Source organism: Coregonus clupeaformis, chromosome 7 (genome assembly GCF_020615455.1).
Source record: "Coregonus clupeaformis isolate EN_2021a chromosome 7, ASM2061545v1, whole genome shotgun sequence".
Lineage (NCBI taxonomy): Eukaryota > Metazoa > Chordata > Actinopteri > Salmoniformes > Salmonidae > Coregonus > Coregonus clupeaformis.
The window spans coordinates 47044366-47066083 of record NC_059198.1 but is presented as its reverse complement, the minus strand read 5'-3'; the positions used below and the strand labels follow the sequence as shown (position 1 = coordinate 47066083).

The window sequence follows — 21718 nt, the reverse complement described above, 5'->3', positions numbered from 1 at the left end:
AAATAAACATTTGAATGCATCAGTCTGTGTGCAATGAATAAATATAATGTACAAGTTACACCTTTTGAATGCAATTACTGAAATAAATCAAGTTTTTCAAAATATTCTAATTTACTGACTTTTACCTGTATATATGATAATATATAGAGTCCCAGTCAAAAGTTTGGACACCTACTCATTCCAGGGTTTTTCTATATTTTTACTATTTTCTACGATGTAGAATAATAGTGAAGACATCAAAACTATGAAATAACACATGGAATCATGTAGTAACCAAAAAAAGTGTTAAACAAATCAAAATATATTTGAGGTTCTTCAAAGTAGCCACCCTTTGCCTTGATGACAGCTTTGCACACTCTTGGCATTCTCTCTACCAGCTTCATGAGGTAGTCACCTGGAATTAATGTCAATTAACAGGTGTGCCTTGTTAAAAGTTAATTTATTTCCTTAAAGAATGTCTTTCCTTAATTTGTTTGAGCTAATCAGTTGTATTGTGACAAGGTAGGGTTGGTATATGGAAGAAAGACCAAGTCCATATTATGGCAAGAACAGCTCAAATAAGCAAAGGGAAAACGACTGTCCATCATTACTTTAAGACATGAAGGTCAGTCAATCCGGATAATTTCAAGAACTTTGAAAGTTTCTTCAAGCGCTGATTTTTGGTTCCAACCGTCGTGTCTGTGAGACAGAGTAGTTGAACGGATGATCTCTGCATGTGTGGTTCCCACCGTGAAGTATGGAGGAGGTGTGATGGTGTGGGGGTGCTTTGCTGGTGACACTTTCGGTGATGTATTTAGAATTCAAGGCACACTTAACCAGCATGGCTACCACAGCATTCTGCAGCGATACGCCATCTGGTTTGCACTTAGTGGGACTATCATTTGTTTTTCAACAGGACAATGACCCAAAACAAACCTCCAGGCTCTGTAAGGGCTATTTGAACAAGGAGAGTGATGGAATGCTGCATCAGATTACCTGGCCTCCAATCGCCCGACCTCAACCCAATTGAGATGGTTTGGGATGAGTTGGACTGCAGAGTGAAGGAAAAGCAGCCAACAAGTGCTCAGTATATGTGGGAACTCCTTCAAGACTGTTGGAAATGCATTCCAGGTGACTACCTCATGAAGCTGGTTGAGAGCATGCCAATAGTGTGCAAAGCTGTCATCAAGGCAAAGGGTGGCTATTTGAAGAATCTAAAATATATTTTGATTGTTTAACACTTTTTTGGTTACTACATTATTCCATATGTGTTATTTCATAGTTGTCTTCACTATTATTCTACAATGTAGAAACGTTAAAAAAAAATCTAAACTTGAATGAGTAGGTGTATCCAAACTGTTGACTGGTACTGTAGTTCATAGGATTATTAAGACTACATATTAACAAACATTCTTTTTTTTACATTATCATCAAAATATAGTGTGCAATAAGCACAGCACTTATTCATTCATTAATGAATAACATGAGTTCTTATTTTACCATTATGAGTTAATTATTTATTCAGGAATAGGACGCAGTTGGAATAGTACACTTATGATTGTGTAATTATTTGTAGGCTCAATCATTATTATAATTTAAATTGAGTCTAAGTGCCTTAAAGCTGCAATATGTAACTTTTGTTTTTATGACCCGACCAAATTCCCATAAAAATGGTATTATAGATCTGTCATTCTCATTGAAAGCAAGTCTAAGCGGTAGATCTGTTCTATGTGCTCTAATTCTATGCTTCCCGTTAAGTTTTGTTTTTGCGTCTTTTACTTTCAGTTTTGTACACCAGCTGAAAATACAATATTTTTGGTTATGGAACATATATTTCATAGTGGTTTAGACTGTACAATGAGTCTCTACACTATACTTGCTTGTTTTGTGTCAAACTGAAATTAGGGAAACGATAAACAATTTAGCAACCAGGAAATGGTGGAGTGATTTCTACATCTTACACCTTTTAAAAACATGTAACACGTAGCCTACCGATTGCAAGGTGTGGCCTTTACCAAGTTTGCGCCATTATCATTATGCACACTTGCTGCTCCTCATTCAGGCTCCAGGTGGCTAAAGCTTCTCTCAACCCCAGAGCGAAGTTTTCTCCCGTGTGGCTATGATGTTTGCAAGCACCACCCTTTCAGTTGAAACTCCTCATCAATCAAGTGTACTGTCAAACTAAAGTATCCTACTGTTGTGCTCAGTTGATCTTCTAAACCAAAGGTCTGTTGTAGGCGTGTAATCAACGCGTGAGCTCGGTTTCAACTTCTCCTTAAAAATGTTGTTATACAGATGGCGACTTGAGAGAAATATGTGCGAGATGGAAACTTGTATCTCCTGACCAGCTTGTTTATCTTCTTGAAGCCGTCTTTGCTGACTGTAAATAGGAGCCATGTTTTTGGCTATGTGGTAGGTGATAGCCTCTGTGATTTCTATGTGTCTGTGGGATGTTTTTTCGTAGGGCATTTTGAAAACACATCAGCAATCAATGCCTGTTTTAACATAGGTGGCTGAGGCACTTTGCTGCTGTCGGGAGCTTTTTTCATCTTGCAATTGTCGTAAAGTAGGGGATGGTTCTTCAAATAATTTAAATACTTTTGTCGCCACAACACTGAAGCACTTTTTGCACAACACTTGCATTTGGTTGATATTGGTTTGCCTGTAGCAGAAATACTGCCATACCACTGAAGACGCCGTTCTTTGGCACCAAATCGATCTCGTTAGCACTCGCAGCGTTCATGTTTCCGTGGTTTAGTGAGGTAAAGCCCTTTCTCTCCTCACCAGCATCTACCTGCGCAGTCTAAGCGGGGACGTTTGTGATTGACCAGCATGTGCATACCATGCAGAGTGAGAGAGCCTGCTTGTTATATGGAGAGTGAATGAATGGAATCTAGCGCATCTCATTGGAGGAGGTACCGTAAGTCTAGTTTTTGTTGGATTAATGGAGTGTCAAAAATAGGAGAAAATCGCAGCCTCCTACGATTTATGGATATTGCACTTGTCAATATCACAATTTCGATCTGAATTTGATTAATCTTGCATTGTAGGGAATGTGAGCTGGGTGTTGCATCATGATTTGCTTCAACTGCTAAGAGAAGGAAGACCTTAGACTGGCCTGTTTGTAGACTAGCTTCAGATACTAGTTTCTCTCTGTTAATGTTGTAGTTGTAAGAGGATGTTCAGTCTTGCTCTGATGCACATCGTTTGTTCTAAAAGATAAACAACATTAACTTTTCGGCAGCGGGCTGCCTTAAACTCCTGACTAAGGCAGTTTGTTGCGGAGTCATGGATTTTATCATTTGGGTAGGCTAAATTATGTGTGTTGATTACCTCTTGAAGTTATTGTTGCTCTGTCCTGTTGGTTGGCACCTTGCCAATTCATTATGTATTAGAGATTTGTATAACTGTTACAAGTCTTGATTCTGCTTAGTCTAAAGCACCAAGGTAGATGGATGCGCAAGCTCAATCATGGCTTTCCTCTGAATTGGACATGCCTACACAGTGTGAAATGTTCTCATAGTTAACCAGAAATACAGGCGGACCCAAATTTATTGAATAGTCTATCTGCTTGCTCTCTGCAAATGAAATGACATTGGCATGTTGACTTCCATGGAGCGAAAGGCTAGTGCGGCAGGAGGACAATTTGATGGCAGTTATTTTTAATTGATATGAAATGCTTTTTGGATAATAGGCCAATAGCAAATAAAGACCTATTTTGAATGCATTTTATCATGTTATACACTGAGTGTAGAAAACATGAAGAACTCTTTTCTACTGTTGAGTTACACTCCCTTTTGCCCTCAGAACAGCCTCAATTCGTCAGGGCATGGACTCTACAAGGTGTCGAAAGCGTTCCACACGGATGCTGGCCCATGTTGACCAATGCTTCCCAGAGTTGGTTAGCTGGATGTCCTTTGGGTGGTGGACCGTTCTTTGTACACACCGGAAACTGTTGAGCGTGAAAACCCAGCAGCGTTTCAGTTCTTGACACAAACCGGTGCACCTGGCACCTACTACCATACCCCATTCAAATACACAATCCTTGTCTTCATTCTCTCAAGGCTTAAAAATCATTTAACCTGTCTCCTCTACACTGATTTTAAGTGGATTTAACAAGTGACCTCAATATTGGATCATAGCATTCATCTGGTCAGTCTGTCATGGAAAGAGCATAGTTTTGTACACTGTGTATTAGGGCTGACCCCATTTAGTCGACTGGTCGATTCTAGTGGCAAATATATGTAAAAAATAATAATTGTTATGGCACATGAGACGCCTGTCTGAGTGGGCTAATCGATTGCGGGGATTGCACACCAGTAGTACATGTACCTTTTTTAATTACCATAATTTCTCATCTACAATGTTTGTTTGGTTATGGTAATTTCTGTTAATGCATTCAAATCATTATTAGTCTTACCGTTGTCATTGTAGGAGTGGACATGTTGTTTGCAGAGCACACAACCTAGGCAACAAGTTGTCAATTTATTAATTGTCTTTTGTTTGGAGCACTCCTGTCAATCTTGAGTAAGGACACGCACTCGATTATGCTAGGCCTAGGCTACCTGGCCTGCACGCAAATGTAGGCTTATAATTGTGCCCATTTCGGGATCTGATACTATTTCTGATTGTTTTAACTCACCATCACTGTGGAGCTTCTCAAAGTATTTTTTTCTTCGCCTCAAAAAGCAAGTAAAAGAAGTCTGTTTTTACATCCATTGAGAATGACAATAGTTCCTCAATGTAGCCTATTTGAAAAATATATTTCCAGCTCTCTCCCTTTCGATAACCACTCAGAAAATGTCATGCTCTGATCTGGTGGAAATCTCATAAAGGCCTACCTGATTACTACTTGTCCCTTGCGCAAATAGCATATAGCTGTGTCTCTGTCAGGAGCTCACTGGGCCAGAAAATATTTTATACAATGTTGCAAATTCTTTAGTGCAAGCTTCGGCTGGACCCAAGTTAATAGTTGATACAATGTGTCAAGTTCCTTTTCAGACAGGCCATTGCATAGCCAATGTGATTTTATAGGATATTTATTGTTATCAGGATATTTTCTACCTGTGGGCCGTAATGTTTTTATTTGTTGGCTTTATGTAGGCTATTTTTACATAATGGCAATAGATAGACTTTTGATTAAAACCACATGACATTGATTTTGAGATATGAAGACTATTATAAATTAAATGAAACAGTTCCACCAAAATTATAACTGGCACGCAGATCAGTAGAAATGGTACGATAACTTGGCACTCCAAATGGAAAAGGTAGCCTATTACCAGCAACTCCAGGAGCATAATGGCAGAATCTGCAAAGGGCAGCGGGAGGAGGGGGGTCGGGTCGGGAACAGTTTTTTTTTTTGCTCTTCTGGTTAGGCTATATTGATTTCTGGTCCCTCTTTTTAGTAATTTGTGTGTTCATTTTTTATTGCAGTGCTTAAAGCATCAGGCAAAAGCCCTATTCGGACGGTATACGTTTTACTGGGGGAGCTCAGTTAATGTAATTGTGCATGAGCACAAATCACCACATCCGTAATTTTTGTCCCGTCCGAATCTGCGATGTCACTAATTTTTACTTGGCAAGAAGGTTAATATCCCAGCCGAAAAAACCTACTGTTTTTCGGACAACTCCCAGGTCCTCTGATAATACTTATTCCGTGTGAGTCGTCATCCCTGTGTTTTGAGTGATATTAGCGTTTAACAGGTGCTGCACCCAGTTTGGGTAAGAACATTGGAACAAATGTATGCTTAAAACAAAGTGCTATGCACATGGCCTACAGAAGAAGGAACTGTTTTGTCACATATCAACTTTCCTAGTGCCATACTCTTTTATAAGATGAAGTGGGCGATATTGTGCCAATGAATTGATAAATTGACAAATACGTCAGGTAGTTAAATGTCTGCGTAGGTTACAGTTCATGGTTCTTACTGATATGCATTATTATTTTGACTTTCTCCAAACTTAAGGATGTTAGGCCAATATTAGGCTATCCCTAAACATTTGAAATGTCATCGCGTAGAAGAGCCTCCAGGCTTGCGTCATAACGGTCAATTTTGAATGAGGATTTTTATTTATTTACAGGGGTAGTTTGGTAAAACTAATTCTGCCCAAATCGTCCAATGGAAAAACTGACATGCTGGGGTGATAATTACATAATCAACGTTTTGTAGTAATACTAGTCCCGTGCGAATAGGGCTAAAGTAGCCTACATATAGTTGATTTTACTCAAACATAAAAATGGAAAAAATGTCAACCTATCGATTAGTCGAAAGAACAGACTCTCGGTAGACCAAGTTCTTCTTTAGTCTGGGACAGCCCGACTATATTTCTATCTAGTTTCTCAACCGACCTAATAACTTGAGTGTGTGTACACGTATCCCAAAGTTGATACTCACCTGTGCTGATATTGTTATAATATAATAATAATATGCCATTCAGCAGACGCTTTTATCCAAAGCGACTTACAGTCATGCGTGCATGCATTTTTTTTGTGTATGGGTGGTCCCGGGGATCGAACCCACTACCTTGGCGTTACAAGCGCCGTGCTCTACCAGCTGAGCTACAGAGGTAATGATGCTGAACGTCCGACCTCGAATTCTCCTGAATTGATTTCCCCGTAATGTGAATTAAAATTGGATGAGTACTGTGGATGTGGACACTGGACCTAATGCTGGATAGAGTCGGTGGTGTAAGCCTATATGTGGAATTGCTGGGGTGGGCTTAAGGACCGGATTGGGAAACACTGGGTTAGCCTACACAGAGACTGCTTTATGGTTCGCACTTTTCCAATTTGAGCGTTTTGTTCACACTGGGTTGTTTTTCAATGTTAGTTTATCACATTCAGATTTTTTTTAAATCACAGACAAGCTAGTGCCCAAGTTTCCACAATAACGGCCCATCCCTCAAAGGGCCAGCTGAGTGTTTGTCTCACCTAAAACGTTTATTCATGAACTTTTAGTCATCGTTCTCCTATATTTTATTTGTGTGCTTCTGCATTTCTACTTAGGAGCACATCATGTACTCCTTGTAAGAAATGTCGGCGTAGAGCCCTGAACTATAATAATAAATAAGCAGCATTTTGTGGCAGGACAGGCACTTTGTTGATTCTTGATGTTCAGTTGTAGATCTGTTTCTGTTTTTATTATTGGATCTAAATGATTTATTTTAACATATTGTTTAAAAGACTTAGGTCACAAAAATGAAATTAAGCAGTTATACCCCATTACTACTTACTATTAATACATGTCTATTTTTGGTGTAATTAGGCTATGTATAATTATTATTTTTATGTACCTGCCACAGTGGCAGGTGGACCAAAAAGTTAATTTCCCACCCTGACTGTGTTGTTGTAGGCCCACTGACCTCTCCTTTATCTTCCTCCCCCACAGGAGCACCATCTCCAGCGGGCTATCTCGGCACAGCAGGTGTATGGGGAGAAACGGGACAACATGGTCATCCCCGTCCCCGAAGCAGGGAGCAACATCGCCTACTACGAGTCCCTCTACCCTGGGGACTTCAAGATGCCAAAGCAGCTTATTCACATACAGCGTGAGGAGTATTACTGTTCATGTAGCCTGTTTGTCAGCGCTCTTTGTTTTTCTGCTGTGTCTGTTAGCTCTCTGTCTGTCTCTTTGGTCAGTCGGCAGATGTTTGTTTTTCTTCTCTTGAGTGAGCCTGGCGGGTGTGCACATTCTGCAGTTTGTGTTCATGTTGCTGTGTGTGTGTTTGTGAGTTTGCAGTGCTTGTGTGCTCTGTCTGAGGTATGTTTAAAGCCCCAGTGCAGTCCAAATGTGTTTTTCCTGTGTTAAAAAAATATATATATATACAGTGAGGGGAAAAAAGTATTTGATCCCCTGCTGATTTTGTACGTTTGCCCACTGACAAAGAAATGATCAGTCTATAATTTTAATGGTAGGTTTATTTGAACAGTGATAGACAGAATGACTACACAAAAATCCAGAAAAACGCATGTCAAAAATATTTATAAATTGATTTGCAATTTAATGAGGGAAATAAGTATTTGACCCTCTCTCAATCAGAAAGATTTCTAGCTCCCAGGTGTCTTTTTATACAGGTAACGAGCTGAGATTAGGAGCACACTCTTAAAGGGAGTGCTCCTAATCTCAGTTTGTTACCTGTATAAAAGACACCTGTCCACAGAAGCAATCAATCAATCAGATTCCAAACTCTCCACCATGGCCAAGACCAAAGAGCTCTCCAAGGATGTCAGGGACAAGATTGTAGACCTACACAAGGCTGGAATGGGCTACAAGATCATCGCCAACCAGCTTGGTGAGAAGGTGACAACAGTTAACAGCGATTATTCGCAAATGGAAGAAACACAAAAGAACTGTCAATCTCCGTCGGCCTGGGGCTCCATGCAAGATCTCACCTCGTGGAGTTGCAATGATCATGAGAACGGTAAAGAATCAGCCCAGAACTACACGGGAGGATCTTGTCAATGATCTCAAGGCAGCTGGGACCATAGTCACCAAGAAAAGAATTGGTAACACACTACGCCGTGAAGGACTGAAATCCTGCAGCGCCCGCAAGGTCCCCCAGCTCAAAAAAGCACATATACAGTCCTGTCTGAAGTTTGCCAATGAACATCTGAATGATTCAGAGGAGAACTGGGTGAAAGTGTTGTGGTCAGATGAGACCAAAATCGAGCTCTTTGGCATCAACTCAACTCGCCGTGTTTGGAGGAGGAGGAATGCTGCTTATGACCCCAAGAACACCATCCCCACCGTCAAACATGGAGGTGGAAACATTATGCTTTGGGGGTGTTTTTCTGCTAAGCGGACAGGACAACTTCACCACATCAAAGGGACGATGGACGGGGCCATGTACCGTCAAATCTTGGGTGAGAACCTCCTTCCCTCAGCCAGGGCATTGAAAATGGGTCGTGGATGGGTATTCCAGCATGACAATGACCCAAAACACACGGCCAAGGCAACAAAGGAGTGGCTCAAGAAGAAGCACATTAAGGTCCTGGAGTGGCCTAGCCGGTCTCCAGACCTTAATCCCATAGAAAATCTGTGGAGGGAGCTGAAGGTTCGAGTTGCCAAACGTCAGGCTCGAAACCTTAATGACTTGGAGAAGATCTGCAAAGAGGAGTGGGACAAAATTCCTCCTGAGATGTGTGCAAACCTGGTGGCCAACTACATGAAACGTCTGACCTCTGATTGCCAAAAAGGGTTTTGCCACCAAGTACTAAGTCATGTTTTGCAGAGGGGTCAAATACTTATTTCCCTCATTAAAATGCAAATCAATGTATAATATTTTTGACATGCGATTTTCTGGATTTTTGTTGTTGTTATTCTGTCTCTCACTGTTCAAATAAACCTACCATTAAAATTATAGACTGATCATGTCTTTGTCAGTGGGCAAACGTACAAAATCAGCAGGGGATCAAATACTTTTTTCCCTCACTGTATAGAACTCCACACTAAGGTTGTAATAATACTGTGAAATTGTGAAATTAATGCCCTTTTAGTGTAAGAGTTGTTTGAAAAGAGCACCTGAAATTTCAGCCTGTTTTGGTGGGATGGAGTTTTGGCCTTCCATGGTGACATCACCATGTTGTAAATTAGTTAGGCGTAATAGACCAATAAGAAAGCGTTCCAAACCTCTGCACATTTTTCAGTTGTTTTGCCTTCCCACTCAGACCACTCCCAGACAGTCCTAGCAAAAATCTTGTTTGAGAAATTGCCCTTTGCTAAGAAGCTGTTTTTGTTTGTTTTGACAATTTTTATTGAAAACAATCACAGTAAGGTACTTAATTGTTACCCAGAAATGATTTGATATTGAGATAAAAATGGCTGCATTGGACCTTTTTTAAGTGATTGTCTGCCCCTGGGGTGTCTCTAATAGCAGCAGTGTGATCCAGAGGTGTCCTGCTGTCTGAAAGCATTTGCGCACACTCGCACAGTGAGAGACGGCACAGATGGGGAAGTAGAGGGGCACAGACTAGGCAGGGGGTCTGAATAGTCTAAGCCCAGGGGACCCCCTCTCAGCCCCAGCTCACAAACACTCCTGTCGGCTCTGTTTTTTCTAAGGGGCTTTCATGTAGAACCAAAGGAAAAGGGAGGGCAGACTTTTTGCAAGCTTAGCCTATTTCTGGAGTTGGCCGCATTACGCTGCTGATTGTGATCTGCGCTGAATATAGAGACGTGTGTTTTTACCAGAGTTCCCATGGTCATCTTTCTGTATCCCCTATTCACTGTTAAGTAAACTACTTTTGACTAGGGCCGGTCAATTAGTGCTCCGGTCAAAAGTAGTGCACCATAAAGGGAATAAGGTGCCATTTGGGAAGCACTACTACTTGGGAAGTGTTGCAGCATGTTTTTGGGCTTCAGGGCAGGAGTATGGTGGACTGAAGATGGCGGTGCAGAATGCCTCGTGAAAAAGCATATCAATTAATGTACTTTTACGCTGATCTGCTCACTCCTGGGCAAAATCATCCAAACTGGATAATAACGCAAAACAGTTTGTAATTTTATAGACAAATACTACCGACGCAGTCAACACCAAAACATGGTGGAGATTAAACACAGAAAGAATGGAACACCAAACTCTAAAAGAGAACTAACAGACTGACACGGATTACCGTAAATAACAAAATACAACAGTTAGGTATAGTATTTATAAATGTACTGAACAAAAACATAAACGCAACATGCAACAATTTCATATAAGGAAATCAGTCAATTGAAATGAAGTCATTAGGCCCTAATCTATGGATTTCACATGACTGGGAATACAGATATGCATCTGTTGGTCACAGATACCTTAAAAAAAAAAAACAGTCAGTATCTGGTGTGACCACCATTTGCTTCATGCAGCGTGACACATCTCCTTCGCATAGAGTTGATCAGGCTGTTGATTGTGGCCTGTGGTTGGACGTACTGCCAAATTCTCTAAAAATACGTTGGAGGCGGCTTTGGCAACAGCTCTGGTGGACATTACTGCAGTAATGTCCAGACATCTGTGGCGTTGTGTTTTGAAAAAACTGCATATTGTAGAGTGGCCTTTTATTGTCCCCAGCACAAGGTGCACCTGTGTAATGATCATGCTGTTTAATCAGCTTCTTGATATGCCACCCTGTCAGGTGGATGGATTATCTTGGCAAATAAGAAATATGCACTAACAGGGATGTAAACAAATTTGTTCACACAATTTGAGCGAAATCAACTTTCTGTGCATATGGAAAATGTCAGGGATTTTTTTATTTCATGGAACATGGGACCAATACTTTACATGTTGCGTTTATATTTTTCTTCAGTGTAGAAAGTTGGCCAAATTAGATAAGATTTTGCTACCATGGAAAGGACAACACCTGTCTATTTGGGGGAAAATCACCCTGATTAATTATTTATCCTAGTTTACCTATTTACTTATGGCCCTGCCTACGCCTAACGACTTGTTTAAAAAAATAAAATGAGCACAAAATATTCCACTTTATTTGGAAAGGCAAGCCAGACAGAATTCATACCCCTTGACTTATTCCACATTTTCTTGTTACAGCCTGAATTAAAAATGGATTTTTCTCACCAATCTACACACAATAACCCATAATGACAAAGTAAAAACAAGTTTTTAGAAATTTTTGCAAACTTATTGAAATACAGAAATCTAATTTATATAATTATTTATTCCCCTGAGTAAATACTTTGTAGAATCACCTTTGGCAGCGATTTAAGGCTGTGAGTATTTCTGGGTAAGTCTCTAAGAGTTTTCCACATCTGGATTGTGCGACATTTGCCCATTTATTCTTTTCAAAAATTGGTTGTTGATCATTGCTAGACAACCATTTTCAGGTTTTGCCATAGATTTTCAAGTAAATTTAAGTCAAAACTGTAACTCGGCCACACTCACTGTCTTCTTGGTAAGCAACTCCAGTGTAGATTTGGCCTTGTGTTTAAGGTTATTATCCTGCTGAAAGGTACATCTCCCAGTGTCTGTTGGAAAGTAGACTGAATCAGGTTTTCCTCTTGGAATTTGCCTGTTTTAGCTCCATTTCTTTTTTTATTCTGAAAAACTCCCCAGTCCTTAACGATTTACAAGCATACCCATAACAGCCACCACTATGCTTGAAAATATGGGGAGTGGTACTCAGTAATGTGTTGTATTGGATTTGCCCTAAACATAGCACTTTGTTTTCAGGACAATTTGCAGTATTACTTAAGTGCCTTAATGCAAACAGGATGCATGTTTTGGAATATTTTTTATTCTGTACAGGCTTTGTTCTTTTCACTCTGTCAATTAGGTTAGTATAATGGAGTAACTACAATGTTGTTAATCCATCCTCAGTTTTCTCCTATCACAGCCATTAAACTCTGTAACTGTTTTAAAGTCCCCATTGGCCTCATGGTGAAATCCCTGAGCAGTTTCCTTCCTCTCCTGCAACTGAGTTAGGAAGGACGCCTGTATCTTTGTAGTGACTGGGTGTATTGATATACCATCCAAAGTCTAATTAATAACTTCACAATGCTCAAAGGGATATTTAATGTTTGCTTTTTTTACCCATCTACCAATAGGTGCCCTTTGACGAGGCATTGGAAAACCTCCCTGGTCTTTGTGGTTGAATCTGTTTGAAATTCACTGTTCGACTGAGGGACCTTACAGATAATTGTATGTGTGGGGTGCAGAGATGAGGCAGTCATTCAAAATCATGTTAAACACTATTATTGCACACAGTCCATGCTGCCTATGTGACTTGTTAAGCAAATCTTTACTCCAGAACTTATTTAGGCTTGCCTTGACAAAGGGGTTGAATACTTATTGACTCAAGACATTTCAGCTTAAAATGTTTAATTGGGAAAAAAATTGAAAAACATCATTCCAATTTGACATTATGGGGTTGTGTGTGTGTGTGTGTGTGTGTGTGTGTGTGTGTGTGTGTGTAGGCCAGTGACCAAAACATCTTAATTTAATCAATTTAAAATTCAGACTGTAACACAAAATGTGGAAAAAGTCAAGCGGTGTGAATACTTTCTAAAGGCACTGTATATAATGAATATGAATTTGGAAATTATTAAATATTAAAGCATTGGACCTCTCACTAAAGGCTTTAGTCATACAAAAACTATACTTAAATCCAAACTGGTTCTCTAGCAGACTAGTAAGAATGGCTCACCCCGTATTCAAGAATGGCCTTTTTCCCTTTTCAGATAACAACCTCTCACTTTTGGTTATTTGAAAATGAAATAATCTCCAAAATATAGCTATTTTTAAAACAAACCATAGAAAGCTGGTTGCAATTTCAGTTTAATCCACCAGAAAAGGCAGAAGAAATATTAGAACAAATATTATGGTTAAACTCGAATATTCTAATTTATAAAAAATAACATTATTTTTGAATGCTCTTTTGTAAATTATATCATAAATAGGACTGGAGGAGTTATGTTACACATGCAGTTAACAAAAATATATGGAAATGTCTGCTCTATCTAAAATGATAACCAACTGATTGCAGCATTACCTCAAAAATGGAGTAGGCAAGTGGAAAGGGGAGAAGGTAATGAACTTGTCTGTCGGCCCTGCATTAAAGACCAAAATTGGCTAAAGAAAATTGTGATAAATAAATAAGTATACCAGGTTAATTGAAGGACCCACATATGTATGGCTGCGCCATACAGGTTGCAAAAATAGTTGGGAGGAGATTTTGGAGGTACCAATACCATGGCACATGGTTTATGAATTGATACACAAAACAACGCCAGATTCAAAACGTTTTATTTTTTATTTTAAATTATTATACAACATTCTTGCAACCAATAGAATGGTATATGTATGGGGGATACAACCATCCCAGCTCTGCTGATTTTGCTGGGAAGAGACAGAATCATTAGATCACTTGTTTAGGTACTGCCTATATATAGCTTGTTCTTGTTGCAGTTTCAGGTATGGCAAAAAAATAACACTTGCTTGGAGCTAACTCTGCAAATAGCATTGCTGGGTGATTTGAAAAGTCCTAGTCAATCGATCAGTAATATAATAGTCTTAGCAAAAAATGTTTATATAATTAACCATCTGTAGAAACTATTAGAATGGAAAGGTTCAGAACTGTTGCGAAACATCACAGCACAGTGGAAAAAGATATGGCAAATAGAAATCAAAACTGGATGGTCTTCAGAGATAGATGGGAGGAGTTGAGGGTAGCTGAAGGCTGTGACTAAAAACAAATAAAAGATAACTAATGTAAAATATACTGTCAATAAAATGTATATAGCATGTATAAGCTGGAAGTAGAAGCCTATGTGTATTGTCCATTAGTTTACTCCAATTAGGGCAGGGGAGGGGTGGTAGGGTTAGCGAGAAATAATAAAGAAGGAAAATATATATTTAAAATAATATATATTTATACAAAATATATGGGGGATTGGAAAGGGTGCAGATATATACTTTGATAGATCCCACAATCTATCTTTAATATTAAAGCTTATCTACCAACTAAACAAATATATTTAAAAAAACATGTTGGTTATTTCTTACTTCATCCTGTCTTCTCTATCACAGCTTTCAGTTTGGATACAGAGCAGCCGGACTTCGACCTGGATTCAGAGGATGAGGTGTTTGTGAATAAGCTGAAGAAGAAGATGGAGATAACCTCAGTGCAGTTTGAGGAGATGATCGACCGGCTGGAGAAAGGCAGTGGCACGCAGGTACTTTACCAAACCACACCACAATGCTAAAGGCACTTCTCTCAGAAAATGGGACATAGGCCAGTGTTTGTCAAACCTCTTCTCGACTACCATTCTGCTTATTTGATCAAAAAAGTGGAACGGGTAGACGTAGGGCTGTGGCGGACACAAAATTTAGTCAGCCGGTGATTGTCAAGCAAATAACTGTCGGTCTTACTGTAATTTACCGTTAATTAACATAAACACATTTAGCATCTCCTGGCTTCCACACAGCCTACAAGCCATTTTTAAAAAGTCTAATAAATCCATGTAGTATAGCCTACACCTTCACAATACATCCATTATTTATTTTAGACAGGTCTAAAGAAGCATGATATGAAGAAAATGTAGTCTATTTCAGAAGAAAAGAATAGCATACTCTGAGTTGACCTTATGTTAGGTCCTGATGTAGAAAATAATAGCATACTGAGTTGTCCTTATGTTAAGTCCTGATGTGGCTATGCCAAATGGCTGTGGGCTACACTAGTTCATTTAGCAGACAAGATTTGCTTTAAATTCCGTGGCATTATTTTATAGTATGAAGAATACAATTGAACAAAGCTGAATAAAATATAAATATTTTCTCCGAATGATTTGAGGGAGTGCGCACATGCGGCTATTCTGTGTTGAGCGGTTAACAAAGAAATAGGTACTCCTATATGCTTAATTTAGAGTTATTAATGTAACTTTAGTTGTTCTACAAACATTGGGCTATATGTTTTGATATGTAATACATTGTAAGGCTGCATGATGAGATTATAATGATTTAGAAAAAAGTTGCTTGAAAGGCATGAGCTCTGCTTTGTTTTTTTGTGCAGGCTGTACACACCAATAGTCTCACATTCACAATTTCACAAGCACTTGATAATGCCTCGAATTTCACGGCGGCATCCCCTTTGTGGCCGTAATGCGGCCCAGAGTGCTGCGTTGTGCCCTTTTCCCTGAGTGTGCTGTGCAATCCGAAACGTCTCTCACTCACACTGCTCTCTGTCACGTCATCGGGTCTTTCTCACAGGCTACAAGTTAAGACGACACATCGGGGACGCAACTGTGCGTGTCCTTATCCAATTCCGAGGTGCATATTGAAGATGTTGGAAGAGCTGTCCACATTTACTTTTTGTCAGCCAACAAGATGAGTAGGCCTAACTAGCCTAGGTCAATCTACTATCCCCCATAGTACAAAAGTCGACCTATTCTGTGCGAGAAATAAATATTCCAAACATATTCTGGGACAGTTGTGGGATACGATAGATCCCAAATTAATACAACCACTAGCATCAACAGATAAGAAAGTTTAGCTTAAAATGTTGATAAACTATTAGGCTATTTCTTATAAGCGCGAATGTTCCATTAGCGGAAAACACCATTATCAAAAGTGACCGCAAATGCAATTATGCATGTAATGCTTTTATTATAAAGGTGCATTTTTATGGTAAATTATCTTACCCAAACATGAAACTCATGCGCTGCTTATATATGCCAGTTAAGCTCTACACCCCTTTTAAAGCGGATTAATGTGCTTAATTTTAAGAAGTTATTTTGCCACTTTAGTTGTGATACAAACCTTATTAAAACATATATGCCTATGGGCTATGCAACATGAGGTGTGCGACTATGATTAGAAAAAGTGGGGCGGGAAAAGGCATTATTTCTTATGCTGGGCATCATTCACAAGTGATGATAATATAATTCACAAGTGATAGGCTAATATTGTCACCCATCAGACTATTCTTGATTTAATCTTTACTATATAATATATGTGACATTTGTTTTGATTTAGTTTGGACCATTATTATGCACCTGTATCGAACCAGGGGCAGCGGGAAAAAATACATGTCATCTATGCACTGAGAGAATGGAGGACGCTTTTCCCCGTGATTTCTTTTCATTCCAGCCAGGTAGCCAATACTCCTGTTGTAAATATAAGCAATGTGCTTAATATTAGGAAAGTTGAGAAATAAATATAGTAGGCCTAGCCTATAGAAAGCTGATGGGATCCACTTTTTATTAGCAGCCATCACTCTGTTTTCTCCCACAATTTCATACCCTATAGAAATGTTGCGCCGCAACAGCTCATGGGCTCTCATGAAGTGTTTGATAAAATTTTCAAATACATTTGCATTGATGTCAGAGTGATTAGAGGGACAATAGTGCTAAGTACTAGGCAGTTAGCAAGTTTGGTAGGCTACTAATAATCAGCAGCAGCATCAGAGCTTGGAGAAACCTATTTACCGTGACTAAACGGTCATGTGAAATTTGACTGACTTCATGACTCGTGGCTGCCGATGTGACGGTAATACGGTCACCGCAACAGCCCTAGGTAGGCGGTGGATTATTGAGTACTAGAAAGAAGTGACTAAATGTGTTGTCTCCTCAGCTGGTGAGCCTGCAGGAGGCCAAGCTGCTGCTGAAGGAGGATGACGAGCTGATCAAGGAGGTGTTTGACTACTGGACCAGGAAAAGGAAAAACTGTAAGAGCGGCTCGCTCATCCCCACGGTGAAGCAGGAGAAGAGGGACGGATCCAGCACCTCAGACCCTTACGTGGCCTTCCGCAGGAGGACTGAGAAGATGCAGACCAGAAAGGTGAGCCACGACCTAGGTAGGATGACGGGACTAAACAAGGGCTGCATGCAAGTATAATAAACCATTTCACTTTCAGAAAGGGGGGCTTTTCACATAACATTGGGATCCAGGACAGGGTTGAGGGAACGTTCTTACCCACGTTTCTGTATTCACTAGTGTGTCATTTGGCTTCATCAATAAGTGCATCGATGACGTCGTCCCCACAGTGACCGTACGTACATACCCCAACCAGAAGCCATGGATTACAGGCAACATCCGCACTGAGCTAAAGGGTAGAGCTGCCGCTTTCAAGGAGCGGGACTCTAACCCGGAAGCTTATAAGAAATCCCGCAATGCCATCCGAAGAACCATCAAGCAGGCAAAGAGTCAATACAGGACTAAGATTGACTCGTGCTACACCGGCTCCGACGCTCGTCGGATGTGGCAGGGCTTGCAAATTATTACAGACTACAAAGGGAAGCACAGCCGCGAGCTGCCCAGTGACACAAGCCTACCAGATGAGCTAAGTCACTTCTATGCTCGCTTCGAGGCAAGAAACACTGAAGCATGCATGAGAGCATCAGCTGTTCCGGATGACTGTGATCACGCTCTCCGTAGCCGATGTGAGTAAGACTTTTAAGCAGGTCAACATTCACTGAGTAAGACTTTTAAGCAGGTCAACATTCACTGAAAGATTACCAGGACGTGTAGCATGCGCTGACCAACTGGCAAGTGTCTTCACTGACATTTTCAACATGTCCCTGACTGAGTCTGTAATACCAACATGTTACAAGCAGACCACCATAGTTCCTGTGCCCAAGAACACTAAGATAACCTGTCTAAATGACTACCGACCCGTAGCACTCACGTCTGTAGCCATGAAGTGCTTTGAAAGGCTGGTCATGGTATGATCTGAAGAAAATGTAGTCTATTTCAGAAGAAAATAATAACATACTCTGAGTGGTCCTGATATGGCTATGCCAAATGGCTGTGGGCTACACTAGTTCATTTAATTTTACATTTTAGTCATTTAGCAGGCGCTCTTATCCAGAGTGACTTACAGTTAGTGAGTGCATACATTTTTTTTTCATACTGGCCCCCCGTGGAAATCGAACCCACAACCTCATGAGTTCTCCATGACAGTAGGTTCGATTAATGAAATTGTAGGCTCCTGACCTAAATAGGCTGAGGAGCCTGAAGCTCCAACCAGCCATCATTGCCTGAAGCTCCAACCAGCCATCATTGCCTGAAGCAACTTTGAATAGAATTGGCACAGGCACATTTATACCACATTAGAATCCATTTCATAACAAATGTCATACGCACATGTACATCAAATTTTTTTAAATTCACATTTGTCCCTTTGTGGTTTTTAAACATGTGCAATATGTACAAGGATTGCTCTAGAGTTAGATAATGTACAATAATTAATCAGTCTACTGAAATGGTCATTGTCTTTGGGCAGCAGCCTCTTCTCTGGCTTTAAATCCCAGCAGTTAGCAGACAAGATTTGCTTTAAATTCCGTGGCATTATTTTATAGTATGAAGAATACAATTGAACAAAGGTGAATAACATATAAATATTTTCTCTGAATGATTTGAGGGAGTGCGCACATGCGGTTATTCTGTGTTGAGCAGTTAATAAAGAAATAGGTACTCCTATATGCTTCATTTAGAGTTAAGTTTAATGTAACTTTAGTTTAATACATTGTAAGGCTGCATGATGAGACTATAATGATTTAGAAAAAAGTTGCTTGAAAGGCATGAGCTCTGCTTAGTTTTTTTGCGCAGGCTGTACACACTCCAATAGTCACATTCACAATTTGACAAGCACTTGATAATGCCTCGAATTTCACTGCGGCATCCCCTTTGTGGCCGTAATGCACCCTAAAAGAATCCATGCCTTTTGCTGCCCAGAGTGCTACATTGTGCCCTTTTTCCGGAGTGCGCTGTGCAATCCGAAACGTCTCTCTCACTCACACTGCTCTCAGTCACGTCATCGGGTCTTTCGCACAGGCTACAAGTTAAGACAACACATCGGGGACGCATCTGCGTGTGTCCTTATCCAATTCCGAGGTGCATATAGATGTTGGAAGAGCTGTCCACATTTACTTTTCGTCAGCCAACAAGATGAGTAGGCCTAACGAACAGCAAAAGCACTAGCCTAGGTCAATCTACTATCCCCCATAGTACAAAAGTTGACCTATTCTGTGTGAGAAATAAATATTCCAAACATAGTCTGGGACAGTTGTGGGATGCGATAGATCCCAAAAAAGGCTGGTCATGGCTCAGATCAACACCATTATCCCAGAAACCCTAGACCCACTCAATTTGCATACCGCCCCAACAGATCCACAGATGATGCAATCGCTATTGCACTCCACGCTGCCCTTTCCCACCTGGACAAGAGGAACACGTACGTGAGAATGCTATTCGTTGACTACAGCTCAGCGTTCCAACATCATTGTGCCCTCAAAGCTCATCACTAAGCTAAGGACCCTGAGACTAAACACCTCCCTCTGCAACTGGATCCTGGACTTCCTGACGGGTCGCCCCCCAGGTGGTAAGGGTAGGTAACAACACATCTGCCTCGCTGTTCCTCAACACGGGGGCCCCTCAGGGGTGCGTACTCAGTCCCCTCCTGTACTCCCTGTTCACCCATGACTGCATGGCCAGGCACGACTCCAATATCATCATTAAGTTTGCCGACACAACAGTGGTAGGCCTGATCACCGACAACGATGAGACAGCCTATAGGGAGGAGGTCAGAGACCTGGCCGTTTGATGCCAGGATAACAACCTTTCCCTCAACGTGATCAAGACAAAGGAGATGATTGTGGACTACAGGGGAATAAAAGGGGACTGAGCACACCCCCATTCTCATCAACGGGGCTGTAGTGGAACAGGTTGAGAGCTTCAAGTTCCTTGGTGTCCACATCACCAACAAATGTATCATGGTCCAAACACACCAAGACAGTCGTGAAGAGGGCACGACAAAGCCTATTCCCCCTCAGGTGACTGAAAAGATTTGGCATGGGTCCTCAGACCCTCAAAAAGTTATACAGCTGCACCATCGAGATCATCCTGACTGGTTGCATCACCGCCTTATGTCAACTGCTCGTCCTCCGACCGCAATGCACTTCAGAGGGTAGTGTGTACGGCCCAGTGCATCACCGGGGCCAAGCTTCCTGCCATCCAGGACCTCTATACCAGGCGGTGTCAGAGGAAGGCCCGAATAATTATCAAAGACTCCAGCCATCCTAGTCATAGACTGTTCTCTCTGCTACCGCACGGCAAGCGGGCCAAGTCTAGGTCCAAAAGGCTTCTTAACAGCTTCTACCCCCAAGTCATAAGACTCCTGAACAGCTAATCATGGCTACCCGGGCTATTTGCATTTTCCACCACACCCCCTCTTTTACGCTCCTGCTACTCTATTTATTATCTATGCATAGTCACTTTAACTCTACCCACATGTACATATTACTTCGATAAACTGGTGCCCCCACACATTGACCCTGTACCGGTACCCCCTGTATATAGCCTCCCTACTGTTATTTTATTTTACTGCTACTCTTTAATTATTTTCTATTTTTATTTTTATTTTTTACATAACACTTTTTTTTCTTTTCTTAACTGCGTTGTTGGGCTGTAAGTAAGCATTTCACTGTAAGGTCTACACCTGTTGTATTCGGCGCATGTGGAAAATAAGTTGATTTCATTTAGCCATAACCTATTCTCAGGAAGTGACAGTAAAGCAGAGAACCTAGTTAATATTTTAAAGAAGGAAAATGCCTCCATAAATACTGCTCCCATTATTTATTCCTGCACCAACATAGATGTTAACATCTACCTTGTTTCTCTGCAGAACCGTAAGAATGACGAGGCTGGGTATGAGAAGATGCTGAAACTGCGGAGGGATCTGAGCCGAGCCGTCACCATTCTGGAGATGATCAAGAGGAGGGAGAAGAGCAAGAGAGAGCTGCTGCACCTCACCCTGGAGATTGTAGAGAAGAGGTGAGAACTTTTTCATATTTTTACGTTTTATTCATATGAATGAGGGAGAAGGATAAGGTCATCACCGTGAGGAAAGAATGGGTAACTCCGGAATCAAACCCCCACCTTTTCTCTCTGTGATTTGGTTTATGGATTTTTCTACTGTTGTGGATTATGAATTAATTTTTCCCCAAATCAATGAAACAGTTACTTTCTCCGTGACTGTAGCAGACTATTAATTATACCGTTTTTGTTAGACACACCGGCCATTTTGGATCTTTGGCTTGGGTATTAGCCTGTCTGGTTGATTTAACCTGTGATGTTTGTTAACCCAAGGAAACTCAGTTAGGAGTCCGGGCAGGCTGGGTGTCCCCCCCCAAATGGCACCTTATTAGAATATTTCTTAATACATTTTGGGGGGCTTGCTGTTCCCTTGTGGAGCCGTCTATTGGTGAATCCCAAATGGCACCACCCTATTCCCTAATATAGTGCACTA

The 21718-nt window shown here is 40.7% G+C and overlaps 1 protein-coding gene across 3 annotated transcripts in view; it reads left to right on the top strand.

The window, feature by feature from the left end:
* Positions 1-21718, top strand: part of LOC121569812 (enhancer of polycomb homolog 1) — an 80357-nt gene that overhangs the window by 16625 nt on the left and 42014 nt on the right. For all 3 annotated transcript variants that reach the window (XM_041881030.2, XM_041881028.2, XM_041881027.2), the window contains exons 2-5: positions 7371-7530; positions 14503-14648; positions 17044-17250; positions 21095-21243. In XM_041881030.2, the coding sequence (XP_041736964.1) occupies positions 7431-7530; positions 14503-14648; positions 17044-17250; positions 21095-21243 (602 nt within the window). In that variant the 5' untranslated portion in view covers positions 7371-7430. The remainder of the gene's footprint in view (positions 1-7370; positions 7531-14502; positions 14649-17043; positions 17251-21094; positions 21244-21718) is intronic.